The sequence below is a fragment of the Microcaecilia unicolor genome, chromosome 2 (assembly GCF_901765095.1).
Source record: "Microcaecilia unicolor chromosome 2, aMicUni1.1, whole genome shotgun sequence".
Taxonomy (NCBI): Eukaryota; Metazoa; Chordata; class Amphibia; order Gymnophiona; family Siphonopidae; genus Microcaecilia; species Microcaecilia unicolor.
In genome coordinates this window covers 78,138,075-78,153,628 of record NC_044032.1, presented here as the reverse complement: position 1 = coordinate 78,153,628, position 15,554 = coordinate 78,138,075, and the positions used below count along the sequence as shown (strand labels likewise).

At 43.7% G+C, this 15,554-nt stretch overlaps 1 protein-coding gene across 5 annotated transcripts in view; it reads left to right on the top strand.

Moving 5' to 3' along the window:
- FYB1 (FYN binding protein 1) overlaps nt 1-15,554 on the top strand; it is a 270,798-nt gene that overhangs the window by 167,412 nt on the left and 87,832 nt on the right. For all 5 annotated transcript variants that reach the window (XM_030193065.1, XM_030193068.1, XM_030193064.1 and 2 more), the window contains exon 5: nt 5,580-5,608. In XM_030193065.1, coding sequence (XP_030048925.1) covers nt 5,580-5,608 — 29 coding nt within the window. The remainder of the gene's footprint in view (nt 1-5,579; nt 5,609-15,554) is intronic.

Here is a 15,554-nt window from a genome sequence, read left to right as displayed (position 1 = left end):
GTAGGATATAAAATTTAATAAATAAATATAAGCACCAGGGGTGTAGCCACGGGCAGGCCTGGATGGGCCCAGGCCCAGCCACTTTTGCTCAAGGCCCGCCCTAACTAGCCCCAACCCAACATCCCTCGCTGCCTTTTCTCCCGTGGCTCCAGGTCCAGCAGTGCTGTGATTCACACAGGCAGCTCCGCTCCCCTCTTCCACGTCCATCTGGCCCTACGTAAACAGGAAGTGCATCAGAGAGGGCCGGATGGACACGGCAAAGGGGAGCAGAGCTGCCTGTGTGAATCGCAGTGCTGCCGGCGATGGGCCAAAAATGAATGCTGCAGGGACCAAGACAGCGGCGGGGAGGAGCAGAATTTGAGGCAGGCAACGCTCCCGGACAGCCGGACCCAGAGCCGCGGAAGAAAAGGCAGCAAGGGGGTTGGAATGGGGCAGGATGAATTGGAGGAAGGTAGAAGTGCTGTACTTGGTGGGGGTGATAGTGCTGCCGGACTTGTGGGAGGAAGGGGATTGGAGGAAAAGGAGAGAGCTGCTGGATGTGGGAGGAAGAGGAGGAGGGGACTGAATGGAAGGGAGAGAGAGTTGCTGGAGGTGGGAGGAAAAGAAGGAGGGGATCTGGATGGAAGCTTCTGGCCAGGGGAGGGAGAGGAGGAAGGGGCTGGAGAGAAGGGAGAGAGCTGCTGGACAAGAGAGGAAGAGGAAGAAGGGACTGGAGGGAAGGGAGAGAGCTGCTGGACATGAGAGGAAGAGGAGGGGGTGACTGGATGGAAGGGAGAGATCTGGTGGACTTCAGAGGAAGAGGGGGCTGGAGGGAAGGAAGACAGCTGCTGGACTGGGAGAAATAGGAGGAGGAGACTGGATGGAAGGGACAGAACTGCTGGAGGAAGATGAGGAGGGGATCTGGATGGAAGGGAGAGAGCTGCTGGATGTGGGAGCAAGAGGGGGATGGAGGGAAGGGAGAGAGTTGCTGGACATGGAAGGAAGAGGGGGAGCAGAACTGGAGAGAAGGGAGAGAACTGCTGGTACAGCACAAGGAGGGAGGGAAGGGAAATAGAGATACTAGACCAGATACTAGACCAAGGAGATGAAGGAAAAGGGAACAAATACTAAACCTACAGTGTGAGGGAGGAAGGGAGGGCGGGGGCGGGTGGATGGGTGGGTGGGCAGGCAGGGAATCAAGCAACCAAACCAGATGCTGGAAAGAGGAGGAAGTGAGAGGGAGAAAAGCTGGATGGGGTAGGGTCAGAGAGGGTAGAGATATATTGGTACTGAGGACAAAGAGAGGAGAGAAGCTGGACAGAGAATTATAGGGACACAGAGAAAGGGAGATACTAAACATGGAGGAAGATAGAGGTACAGAGATGGAAGAAGATGGATAGTGGACATGGAGAGAGAGAGAGAGAGAAAGAGAGTAGAACTATCAAATGGACATGAGACTTTGGTGAGTGAGTTAAGAGAAGGTTGTAGAAACCAGAGCCTGGGACCAACATGACTTGAAAAATAAAATGAGCAGACAATAAAAGGTAGAAAAAAGAATTTTATTTTTCTATTTTGTGAGTAGAATATGTCAGATTTCAAAAATGTAAGAAATTTGGGAGGGGACACAAAAGCTTACTAACAGGCTGCACCTTCTTCAGCTTCCAGCTGGCCTGGGGTTCTCTCTGGCTAGGGGGCCAAACGCAGTTGCCCTAGTTGTACCTCCCCTAACATTGTCTCTTGCATCTGATTTTGCACAGTATAGGAGAAAATGCATCTCTTTGTATTTCTCTGTGCTGTGCGAAATGCAAGGTTTGGCCTCTTGGGATTTTGATTTAATTTGTTTATGGTTTGTGGTCACTTATTCTGTATTTCTGTTCTGTGTGTGTGACCAAAGTATTCTGTTAGCATCAATTTTCTATGTAGTATTCTATAGTACTTTGGCTTCTTCAGTTTTCTTGATAGATGTATTGATATTTTAGGACCCCACTGTAATATTTAGGGCATATTTAATGGAAGCATATGTGTGTTGGTGGACTGTGGCTCAGTGGAGGATGAAGAGTGCACCCTCTTATATTTACCCTAGCTCTCAATGTGGTCTGCAGCCACTGAGGCCAGCACTGCTACTCCCATTGAAGTTATTGAGAGTGGGGTAGGTGTGCAGTAGGTGTAGGGGCGTGGGCAGGGCATATCAGGTGGCAGGTGTTTCTCTAGTGCCCATCCACCCAACCTGTTGGCCCACCCAAAAATTGCCTTCTGGCTACGCCACTGATAAGCACTGGAATAGAATAGAAGTAGCTGTGGTTACAGCAGCAAACTTTATACCAGAAAGACCAGGGTTTGAATCTCACTAACAATCCTTGTGCCTTAGGGGCCCTTTTACTAAGCCACATAAGCGTCTGTGCGTGCCCAACATGCTCCAAAATGGAATTATCGATGGCTACCACATGGCTCTTGCGGTAATTTCATTTTTGGCGCGCATCCAATACGCACGGCTGAAAAATAATTTTTATTTTCTGCCAAGCATATCGGACACACGCCAAGTAGCATTTGGCGCACGTAGGTCATTACTGCCTGGTTACCGCACGAGACTTTACCACTAGGTCAATGGCTGGCAGTAAGGTCTCAGACCCAAAATAGACGCGCAGCAATTTTCATTTCGTCACACGTCCATTTTCAGCAAAAATATAAAAAAGGCCTTTTTTACAGGTGCACTGAAAAATGATTTTGCGTGCACCCAAAACCTGCGCCTATACTACCGCAGGCCATTTTTCAGCGCACCTTAGTAAAAGGACCCCTTAACCCTCCATTGCCTCAGGTACTTTCTTAGCTTGTGAGCTGTCTGGGACAGGGAAATATGTACAGTACCTGAATGTATCTTGCCTTAAACTATCTCTTAAAAGGTGTGAGCTAAATATTACTAATACTATCCTCACTGTGTATATCCTAGAAGTAAGGATAGACACGGAGGATATGATAGAGATGTGTAGATCCTTGAAAAATACTAATAATACACCAGAAGGAAATATTATAAGGGAGTTATAGAACTGCAAATCATGACATAAAGCTCTTAGTATGTAGACTCAAGAACAATGTCAGAAAACGTTCTTTCACGAAAAGGGTGCCTGGAAAACCTTCTTGGATGAGATGGCAGAGACAGAAACAGTAGCAGAATTCAAACACATGTGAGATAAATACAGGGATCCCTACTGATGAGCTTTGGGATGAGAACATTGTACATCCCAGAACAGAGTTGTATGATTGCACTAGGACTTCAATAAAGAATTAGGGTAGACCATCACTGATAAATTTAGAGCATTCTTTGCACAGATATGGAAAGAGGGTTGAGATGACATGGGCATGGGGTGAATTTCTAAGAGCATCTACCTAAAGTGGATGAATCTCGACAGTGCAGACTTGAACCACTTTGGCCTTCATCTGCCATCATTTACTATGGGGCCCTTTTACTAAGCCACTTAGGCGCCTACACACGCCCAACACGTGCCAATTCGGAATTACTGCCCGTCTACCGCATGGCCCAGGCGGTAATTTCATTTTTTACGTGCGCCCACTACGTACACTGGAAAATTTCCCGCACGCAGCGCTAACCAGGCAGTAATCAGCATTGTACGCGTTCTGATGATTACAGCCTGCTTATTGCATGAGACCTTACTGCTAAGTCAATGGGTGGTGGTAAGGCCTGAGACCCAAAATGGATGCGCACCAATTTTCATTTTGCCGCATGTCCATTTTCGGCCCCCCAAAAAGGCCTTTTTTGCAGGTGCGCTGAAAAATGGACCTGCATGCATCCAATACACATGTCTACACCAGCGCAGGCCACGTTTTGGCACACTTTAGTAAAAGGACCCCTATGCTACTACATATTACTATATTCTTGTTCAAATCACTGATCTCTGAGGATGTTTCTTTTATTTTTTTTTTTCACAAAGACCATATATATACTAGGGTTTCTCTGTTCTTTGTATTTCTGTGGCTGTACTGCCTACTCTCCTGGACCTGATTCTAACATTTGCAATTTCAAGTCTTAGATGTGCGATCCAGCTCTCCAAACCCATGGTTAAGAGCAGATTAACCTATACATCACATATTAGAATCTTATTATTCATTGTCCTTTTTACAAAGGGCCTGATTACTAACAATCCAGTTCAGATCATCAAATCAATCAATTTTGTGTGTACTAGGTTCTGCACACAGCCCTAGGATTCTCTGTAGATTGGTTACTAAGAAGTTTTACTAGATATTGATGTCCTGACAATTTTCACAGCTTCCCTTCAGATCTGTTCATGTTTCTCATCTTCCATCTTCTCTGCAAGACCCTGTTTTTCCTTTCCTAGTTCTTCTTCTCTACAGCTTCACTGTCTCTTGTTCCTCCTCAAACCTTTCTCTCTATTTTCTTTTATGTTTTCTTCTCTCTTTTTCTCTTTTGTTTCTTCCTTATCTTTTGTGTACTCTCTCTTTCCTTTCTTCTTTCTTCCTCTCTCTCTCTCTCTCTCTCTCTGCTGTAAATAATTTGCAGTCTTCTTCCTTCTGTGACCTCTCTTTCCTTGTGCCCTTTTAGTTTCTTGCTTTCCCTTCCCTCTTTACTCTCTATCTTTCTTTCTTGTACTCATTTTGCTCTCCCCCCACTTGTCTTGGTTCTCTTGCCCTTCTCCTTTTCTCCCTCCTCCTTACAGGTTGTTAAAAATATATTGACAAACCTTAGGATACAATAGGCAGAGTACTTCTCACACATGTAATTGCTGCTACTTTTACAGCCTTACTTAGCTTATGACAGCTAAGAGGTTATGGGAAATGCAAACAAAACAGCTCAAGCGAAAGAAGTACTTCCTGCTTTTCTTCTCCCCCGGGGACATCATGCTATATTGCCAGAGCGGCATTAGCGCTATTTTTAGAATAACCAGTGGGTTCCACATTCTAGTAGCCTGCTTGGAACAATGGACTCATGCAACCCCCCACAACAAGCCCGTAATATATCATTGTAAACAAAGATACAAACTGAAAGAAAACTAGTTTGAATGTGGGCATTCAACCTAGTTTCTACAGCTGCATTAGCAATTTGCCTTTGAATCTGCAAACTGCTATTCTCATTAATAACTGTATGCCACATTGAAACTACCACTTGGAAGGAAAATGTGGGGTACAAATCAGTGGTGTAGCTATAGGGGGCCACGGGGGCCTGGGCTCCCCCAAATTAAAACAAGCGTGCACAGCGACTAAAAACAGAACAGGGCACCAGGCAATGTGAGATTGGTGTGGGACAAATGCTTTAGCTGGCGGGGGTTGGGGACCCCCACCAGCCAAGGTACCTTCGCAGTGGTGGGGGGGGGAGCGGTGGGGGGGGCAGAAGCGGCGGCAGGAGGGCGGCCACGGGGAGGTGGGCCAAAATGTCCCCCCCCCCCCCCACCTTGAGCTCTGGCCCCCCTCCTGAGGTCTGGCTACAGCCTTGGTACAAATGCAGTAAATAAATAAATATCAATTTAAATATTTCAACAGTAAATGTTATTTAAAATATAATGTGAATTATTTATTTACTAAAAAAAAACATAGAACCTAATATGATCCTTTCTGTATATTTACCTTAGGTAATCAAGCACATGGCATTTCGGATGAGGTAAGATTTTCTGGTTAGAGGCTGTTATTTTACACACAACTTTGCAATGTATTTTAGATTTCTGTGGGTCCTATTTAATAAACCACATTAGCCACTGGATTCTGTATTGGTTGCCCAAAGTCAGGCGTGAAATTTTGGGCATGGATTGCGGATCTGCGCTTAAACTAATTGGATAATTATATGATAAAAATAAATTATTGCCATTAACAAATGCTAATTGGCAGTCATTAGTAGTTACTACTACTATGACTATTTATCATTTCTACAGCACTACTAGATATACACAGCACTGTACACTGAACATGTAAGAGACAGTCCCTGCCCGATAGAGCTTACAATCTAATCAAAACAAACAGGACAAATAAGGGATTAGGGAATCACTTATGATGGGAATGATAAATCAGACATGGGTACTGAACAAGTGAATAGGAGTTAGGGGTTAAGGGGCCATTTTACCGAATGACAGTAAAAGGTGACCCTCAGTGGCATCGGCGTGCAGGATTCCCACACACCGAGGCCACTTTTTACCACCGTCGGTAAAAGGGCTTTTTTAAAATTGCTATAAAGCAGTTGCTCATCTATAATAGATGTTTTTCACAGACAGAACTGATAATGCACAGAAGCGCGTGACATCATCTGATGGAGCCAGGATGGAACTGATGTCTCACAGCTCAGAACGTAGATTAAAGTTCTGAGCATGCATGGCCATTCCCACATGCAGTGAGCATGAACTGAGCATGCACAGTAAGCGTCGGTGGCAGGAAGCACACCGCGGACTTCCTTACTGCTGAGGTGTTATGCGCCATGCGACTTACACACCAATTTCATAAACTAGTGCCTAGCACATACACATGTAAATGCCAAGGTCATTTATGTTCATATTCTATAAATGAGTGTGCAAATTTGGTGTCTATATTTATTTTATGTATTTATTTATCACATTTATACCCCGCATTTTCCCACATGTTTGCAGGCTCAGTGTGACTTACAATATACCAAAAAGGCTATCGCCAGTCCAGTAGTTATACAAATACAATAAATTGTGGTAGTCAGAGAGGATAGAAGGAACAGGGTATAAAGGGAAAGAGGGTAAATGTAAAAGAGTCCAAAATGGTCCATTTATATGCTGTTTTGAAGGACTTTAGGTTTTATGCTGGATCCAGGGGGTAGGCCTTCCGGAATAGGCTGGTCTTGAGTAATTTCCTAAAGTTGAGATGGTTTTGAGTAGTTTTGACAACTTTTGGCAATGCATTCCATAATTGGGTGCTGACAAAGAAAAACGAGAAAGCGTAAGTGGATTTATATTTGAGGCCATTGCAGGTAGGATAATGGAGATTTAGGAATGAACGAGACGTGCTTGATGTATTCCTTGCTGGAAGGTTGATTAGGGTATTCATGTATCCTGGGGCTTCTCCATAAAGGATTTTGTGGACTAGGGTGCAGATTTTAAAGTTAATTCGTTCCTTTATTGGGAGCCAGTGCAATTTCTCTTGAAGGGGCTTTGAACTTTCAAATTTGGATTTACCAAAGATTAGTCTTGCTGCTGTGTTTTGGGCAGTCTGAAGTTTCTTTACAATTTGTTATTTGCATCCTGCGTATATTCCATTACAGTAGTCTAGGTGACTTAATACCATTGATTGAACTAAATATCGAAATACTTCTCTAGGGAAGAAAGGTTGTATCCGCTTGAGTTTCCACAATATAAAAAACATTTTCTTTGCAGTGGAATTGCTTTGGCTAGCAAGTGATAAGTTGTGATCGATAATTACACCAAGTATTTTTAGGTGTCCTTTACAATCTTTAGGTGCCCTTTTAGTCCTTAGTGCAACCTGCATAGTCAATTGAGTTAGCTCATAGAGAGAGATTGGCCGTCACTACTTGACCTAAGGCACTGTACTGTTCTGAGGTTTAGTCCAAGCAATAATGCACAGTGAAAATATGAACAGAAGACTATGTAGCCACAGGGCCACTGTCACTAAAGTAGATATGATGAGACTTGACTTTGGAGCTGAGGAGAGCATCTGCTTGTTCATAACAGAATTGGGCACAAGAAGCTAGCCAGTTTGCTAAAATCCTTTTTGTAACTGGCTTATCAGGTCTTTTTGAATTAAAAGAGATAAAAAGTTCAGTGGTGTTCTGAAGGATTCAGTTGTTGTCGGGTAGAAGGCAAGAGCCTGTTTACAGTCTAGAGCAGTGTTTCCCAAGTTGTTCCTGGAGTACCCCCTTGCCAGTCAGGTTTTCAGGATATCTGCAATGGCTATAGATGAGATAGATTTGCATACACTGCCTCCTTTGTATGCAAATATCTTTCATGCCTATTCATTATGGATATCCTGACTGGCAAGGGGGTACTCCAGGACTGACTTGGGAAACACTAGCCTAGAGTATGGAGGGCTTTTAAACAAAGATTTGAATGGGGCCTCAGAGAGAAGATGGAAAACACTGTTTCTTCATTTAGGTGAAAAGGTGCCACCACTTTAGGCAAACACGTGGGGTGTGTCTGAACAACAACTTTGTGATGATGGAATTGCATGTATCATTTATGTGTAACCAGTCCTTGAAGTTCACTCACTCTTCTAGCTGATGTAGTCACTACTGAGAAGAATACTTTCCAGGTTAGAAATTTAAGAAATGCAACATCCAGAGTTTCAAAAGAAGACTTCATATGTGACACAAGCACCAAATTCAGGACACGTATGAAACAAGAGGTTTTCTTAGAGGACTTTTTTATGAAATGAACTATATGGCTGTGATACTGGAATGTTATGTACCAGAGCATGATAACCTGACTGTGCACTGAAGTAAACCTTAATAGAAGAGGTTTGAAGGCCAAACTTTTATGTGGTACAGATACTGTAATATAGTCATAGGAAGACATGTGATTGGTTAGTGGCTGTTAGTAAAAGCCCAGATTGAGAATCTCCTCCACTTGAAAGTATGCATTCATTTAGTGAAAGGTTTCTGATCATCTATCAGGGTGTTTTGGATGGGTTGAGGCACATTGAGAGTAGAAAGTAGACACTACTCAGTTTCTAGGCTGTAAGGGCTGGAAACTTCAGGTCTGGATGAAGAAGACAGCCCTCCTGTTGAGTTATCAGTGCTGGGAATTGGAGTAGCTTGCTAGGTTTTTTAGAAGAGAGAACCAGTTCTTTGTATACCAGTAGGGTACCATAAGAATGATGGTGCCTGGGCTTTACTGGAACTTGTGCAGAACTCTTGGTATGAGAAGAATTGGAAGGGAAAATAGAAGAACAACCAAGTCCATGGAATTGCCAGAGCATCAAGAGATAGGCATGAGGGGTAAGAAGAATGGAACATTACAGAGGAATCTTTGCATTCTCTTCACTGGCTAAAAAGGTCAATCTGAGGCATTCCCTCTTGAAAGAGAGAACTCAGGAGAGTTTCCTCCAGGGGAAATACTTTGCTGAGTTTGTCAGCTAACTGATTTTGTGGTCTGGGCATATAAGTGGCCTGCATCTGGAAGCAAATAGCTATAGCAGACTCCCAGACTCTGGCTGCTTCCCAGCAAAGGAACAAAGAGCTTACGCCCCCTTGCTTGTTCATATAAAATATTGCCACCTGATTGTCCATCTGGAGTAGAACAGAGGAACTGCGAAAGCAGTAAAGGAATACTCATAGTGCATGAAAGATTGCCGTGAGTTCCTAGTGGTTGATATGAAGAGTTGTCTCATATCTTGACCACATTACATTGTCTGTGCTGATTGAGCTCAGATCCTCGAGTTGAGGTATCTGTAGTCAAGACTAACTAATGTTGCCACAGTGCAAAAAGAACACCCATACTTAGGTTGAGTTTGTGAGTCTATCACTATTAACATGAAGCAGAGCCAAGAAGGTGGGTAAAGTAAGAAGAAGAGAGATTTGGGAGTGTTGATCCCACTGGAATTTGAGATACAACTGAAGACATCACACTTTCAAAGATGCTAAGGGAATGATATGAACTGCTGTGGACATAAGTAAGCTCTGGCTGTGACCTTGGGCACAGGCAGTATGGCACAAATATGAGCCATGAGCATCTGGAGTTTTTCCTCTGGAAAAAGGGCTGTGAACTGAATATTTTTGAAAACAATTCCTATAAACAAAATGATTTTGACCAGATGTAGTATGCTCTTCTGAAAGTTCAAAAGGAATCCCAGAGACTGGAGAACTATTGTTTTCTCCTGGAGAGGTAAGGCCTACGACTCTCACTAAGGTGGCAATTCTATACATTGGTGCCTCATTTTAGGTGCCACAAAGAGGTGTGCTTATTGCCAATTTTAACAGCTTAAGGATCTGCCTCAGCCATTATTATAGAATACTAGCACAAAGCCGTATCGGCCTGCTAAAAGGTACGGCATCCACTTATGACAAGTCAATAGCTAACTGGGCACACCTAAGTGCTTTAGGCAACATGTGCAACTGGTGTGGCAGTATAAATGTTTTGCAGAGGCTGGAGGCCTGGAGTCTAGACAAAAAGAAGGCTGCTGCTTAGATTGAGCAGGAGCAATTTGCTTAGGTTTAGACCTTTCTCTTTGCCTTGGCTTTCAGTCAAACATACACTGAGCCTGCTGATGTTATGGTAACAGTAAGGTAGTGTAACAGTATGGAAAAATATACAGTATATGACTGTATATATTTTTCCCCTTGCTGTTCCTAACAGTGCATCAGTGTCTGTATCTAGCTGGTAGCTGGCAGCCTTCTTTACTGCCAGACAATAAGAGTGAAAGGTTGGTAGCTTTTTTTTTTAATCCATCTATAAACCTAGGGTCTCTAGGCTGCACTTCTGACCTACTGTTTTTTTTCCTGTCCTGCTTCCTGTACCTGGCACAAGATCTTTCAGAGGATTAAGGCAGTTCTGGTAGTTTCTGGAAGGGAGCCTAGAAACAGGGGACGAGTTAGACCTTCTGAAGGGGTGTTGCTAGTGACAGTACTAGTATATTCTCCTGAAGAAGATTTACATTCTGACTTTGCCGCCAAAATTTGTCTTTGGAACCTGTCCCACCACTGACCATACCTGTCAAGGGAGAGCCCCATTTCTGCCAATGCCTGCAGCTGGCCCCGATGAGACAGAGACCATCCCATCTATACCCAACCGGTTAGACATTCATGGCACTAACAGAAGCAAGGATTCAGAGATTGGGGCAAGTGACAGATCCGAAACCTGATGCTGGCTTGCTATAGTGAGGAGGTGTGGGGTCCCTTCTCACCCCGTATAGTCTCTTTGGGAAAGAGTACGTAGATTCTTGGAATGCTTAGCCTTATCACCGAGGCAGCCCACTATTTTTGTGGGACGCTACATCTGTGGCAGTGGGGAGGAAATTTTAGAAAAGAAAACATCTTTAACTGTAACAGGCTACAGCAGCAAAAAGATTTTTTATCTAAATTGCGTGATCAATCAACTTGAATAAATGTAACATCTCACTGAACTATACTTAACAACCAACTGAATACCATCAATTTACCCTGAGTTGTCTTAACATGTATGAAATGTGAGCAGGAGGAATGAATATCTGATGTATATAAGTTGATGTTTGACATGACTTTTGGATTTTACTATCCTTGTGCATCATCAGTTGACAGTACAGCAAAGGTTCCAGTTTTAAGTTACCTCGTGGTGTGATCTGAAGTTCATGTGTGGATGGAAACGTTTGATGCCTTGCTTGCCCAGCCCAACAGCCTTAAGGTTGGCCCTGGCCCTGGCCCTGGTCCCACCAAATAAATAACTTATCTGCCCTTTCTCCCACCTTCTGGGCTGTATCTAGACATTTGCTTAGGCACCTCCAAAAAGGGGGCTTATAGTAATAATAATTACATTGGTATTGATTGAAAGGAGTGTGCCTAGCAGAGGTGGTCAACGCAGAGGGTTGAACTGATGAGAAATGCAATAGTGTAAAACAAGCAGTCTCTTTGACTTTCTCTACAAAGTGCAAGTGCGCAGTGCAAGGGATGTCTGGCTGCAAATGCAGAAGTGGAAACTCTGGCTGAGGTTTCAAAAGCATCAAGCTGTTCTGATGAGTGTCACACTCATCAGCTTCTGCTAGTATAGAATCTAGCTGGCTTTGAGCTTACTGAGAAAGACCAGGAGAGAAAACCTGCACCTTGTGAAAGAAGGTATGCATGTACTATGTATTCTGAAATAAGTTCAAGATAAATACAAACCGAGAAAGGTCACAACACTAGGTTGTAGTACCAAAACATTGTTACTTGCATTGACCGCCAAAATCAGGCCTATTCTGATACTGCAACCTAGAGTTGTCACATTTCACAGTTTGTATTTATCCAGAGCTTATTCATGGCCCTCTTCTTGACCTTGCTTCTCTTTTCCTCAGGGCACTGCTACAGGGCTTCCCAAACTTCCTGCCATTCCTAATTTCAAACTCCCATTTTGGAATCTTTTAGTTTTCTCTCAGACACACCAACTGGTCTTCCACCAGTATAGCTGGATCAGTAGCTTAAAACAGCTACTCCACTCCATAGGAACCAACTTTTAAAAATTATTACGGGTGCTAAGCCCGATGGAAATAACCGATCCTTGGATACATATATGAAATTTTCTCAATATTGGGGGTGCTTAAGCACCCACAGCACCCATAGAGCCGGCTCCTATGCTCCACTCCAGGATTTCTTAACTGCTCCATTAGCTCAAGGGCAGTTCCACTTTAATTTTCACACGGAGCATCACCTGCTCCATGATCCCTTCTCAGCTAACTGATCTAGCCTTCACAAGCTGTGCTCTAATCAAAATGCATACTACTACTACTACTTATCATGCTTCCTAGCTTGTCAGCCTCTCTGCTGTCTGTAGCCTGTACTGAAGCCACATCATACACTCTCTTGGCTCTTCAATTAAAGAAAAGCCTCCAGAGTTGACTCTTTTTTTTCACTTTTAAACTTTGCCAGTTCTCTGGAAGTGGTAGAACATTGGTTACCTCAGACCCTGGGTCTTCCTGAAAACACAGGCCCAGTACAGATGGAGAGGGCACACCGCATTGGTACATGTCGAGAAGAGGCTGCAAGACCATGGTCGGTCATAGCACGATTCCTGAAGTATGCACTTAAGGCCAGCCTCTTAAACCTATACAAGCAAAAGCTCAATTTGGAATACAATGGCAGTAAGCTGCTAATTTTTCAAGACTTCTCAGTTGGGGTTACCAAGCAGCATAGGGCTTTTGCACCTTATTGTTCCCAGCTATTTGCCAGAGGAATTAAATTTGCCTTCCAGTACCCTGCAAGAGTGTGCATCACATACAAAAATTGAACAGTGACCCTGGCTAAGGCAGATGAACTTCGGGCCTTCTTGGAAAATCTCACACTTCAGTAAGGGCTTCTTTTACAAAACCACACTACCAATTCCCAAATGGCAAATGAGAGGAAACCCATAGAAATTGAATGGGCTTCCTCTCATTTGCCGCACCGAGAATTGGTAGCATGGCTTTGCAAAGAAGCCCTAAGTTGGACTGGAGGTCTGTGGATGCCTGCTATTCAACTAATGCTCTATTATGTGACTTTTGTTTCTTTTTTTCATGGAGAGGGTGGTGGATGCTTGGAATGCCCTCCCGCGGGAGGTGGTGGAGATGAAAACGGTAACGGAATTCAAACATGCATGGGATAAACATAAAGGAATCCTGTGCAGAAGAAAGGGATCCTCAGGAGCTTAGCCTAGAATGGGTGGCAGAGCTGGTGGTTGGGAGGCGGAGCTAGTGTGGGCAGACATATATGGTCTGTGCTGGGGCTGGTGGTTGGGAGGGGGGACTAGTGCTGGGCAGACTTATACGGTCTGTGCCAGAGCCTGTGGTGGGTGGCAGGGATAGTGCTGGGCAGACTTATACGGTCTGTGCCAGAGCTGGTGGTTGGGAGGCGGGGTTTGTGGTTGGGAGGCGGGGATAGGGCTGGCCAGACTATACGGTCTGTGCACTGAAGAGGACAGTATAAATAAAAAAAGTAGCACATATGAATTTATCTTCTTGGGCAGACTGGATGGACCGTGCAGGTCTTTTTCTGCCGTCATCTACTATGTTACTATGTTTTTGAACAAGACCACCTTCAGATTGGATGACTGATTTTTTTTTCATACTGGAAGGTTAGAGCCAACATATACTGGACCTCTCCTCTTACGGGTGTCTTATCACACTACCTAGCAGGATGCCCTTTTGTATGTTGAGCTCTGCGGGGTACTTCATTTCATTTGCACCTTTTCACTGTCCTCATACTTGTTTGCTTAGTGCAATTGTGTGTTGACTTGAGGCCCTTGGAGAGGGGGTACAGGGAACCTTGTATGCACAATATCTATTTATCATAGATGGTTTTTACAGAGACGAGACGCTACTCCGATGTTTTTTGCTTGACTTTGTTTCAAGGATTATTTAAGGCTACAGTTTAAAAAGAGACACACATATTCCCTTTACAATTGGATAGAATTAAAAATCAACACACGGTGAGAAGACTCCTGACGTAGGCCTGTACGGCCGAAACACAGCTGTGTCGAGTCCCTTTCTCCCTGCTATCCTTTGGCTAATAAAGTGCTTTAATTTTTTATAAACAAGTGTCGTCTTTTTCATACTTCTTTACTTTTTTATGTATTTGTATTTTTAAATACAAATTTGATACTTTCTTGTTTTTTATTTTTGATTATTTTTGCTTTTGTTAGTCATCTTCGCTGTTTTGCTTTTTTGTTGGTTTTAGTACACAGCTTTTGTTACTCCAGCTGACTGTTCAATGCTCATTGTTGTGGGTCTGTGCTCGGATACTATTATGCTGGTGTAAACCCCCTAGTCGTGGAGCAGGTAAATTACAATAATTAAAGAAATAAATATATAGGAATGTCATAGTTTCAAATAGGGTTCCCAAATAAACTCCATGCAACCAGGGATTTGACAAGAAAAAAAATATTAAATAGTTTATTAAATGGTAAAATAAATAGAACACTTGTTGGTTATGTTCCTTAATGTTGGTACCAATTATTAAAGTTTGCTAGTATTGCACAAAAATTGTGCAAGGTGTTAAATACTTTGTGATAGGTTACAAAGGCAATAAGATGTTCAAAACTACAATTTCAGTTACCAAGACCCAACCCCACTGCTTCAATAACATAAAACATCCCAAACATGTACACAACCCCAATTATTGTATTCAGATCTGATATATATATATATATATTTTTTTTCAATTTGTGTGCACACAATAATGTTACCGGTGTATCAAATCTTCGCTAGCATCGCTGCTCTCTTGCGTTGGGTACCAACTGGGTACCTACTGCTCTAACTCAAAGAACTCAAAAAATTAAAATCCTGACTCCCTGTGCTCGGTGTGTATGTGCTAACCTCAATTAGTATTTTCTTTGGCAAGGGACCTTGTGGGCTAACTAAATTCAAATAAAAAGATAAGCAGGGGAAATTCTTATCTAGCCCTCCCAAAACATGACCCCTTTTTTTTACTCTGTTGTACACCCACCCTCTACTCACACTGATGGACTGCTAAACTAAATCTTTTAAAGCCAAGCCCTCAACTGTAGGCACTCACAGGGCTCGAGGCTTAGGCTGGGCAGTTCTTTCCCCAGGGAAGGCTTGCTTAGGTGCGGACACTCAAACCAGCAGGCTTCTGTGCTGGATCCTCCTGAGGCAGACACTCCTGCTGGCAGACACTCTAAAAAAAGTTCCTTTGGAGTCTGGGCACTCAGTGCAGGGGGGGTCTCTCCCCTTGTGGGGCTTCTTTACAGGACAGGCAGTCACACGGCTGGCTTTCTCCTCTCTGGACAGGGCAATCACACGGCTGGCTTTCTCCTCTGCTTCTCTGTCTGAAGAATGGCCTCTGTGGCTACTGCTACAGCTCCTCTTTTGCTCCCATCTCGCTCCAGACCCCCTTCTCCTCCTCCTCTGTTCCTGTCTGCTTTAGTGCCCGGCCCCTTACAGGACTCACCAGTTCTCTCTCTTCATCTGGGGCTTGTCAGTGG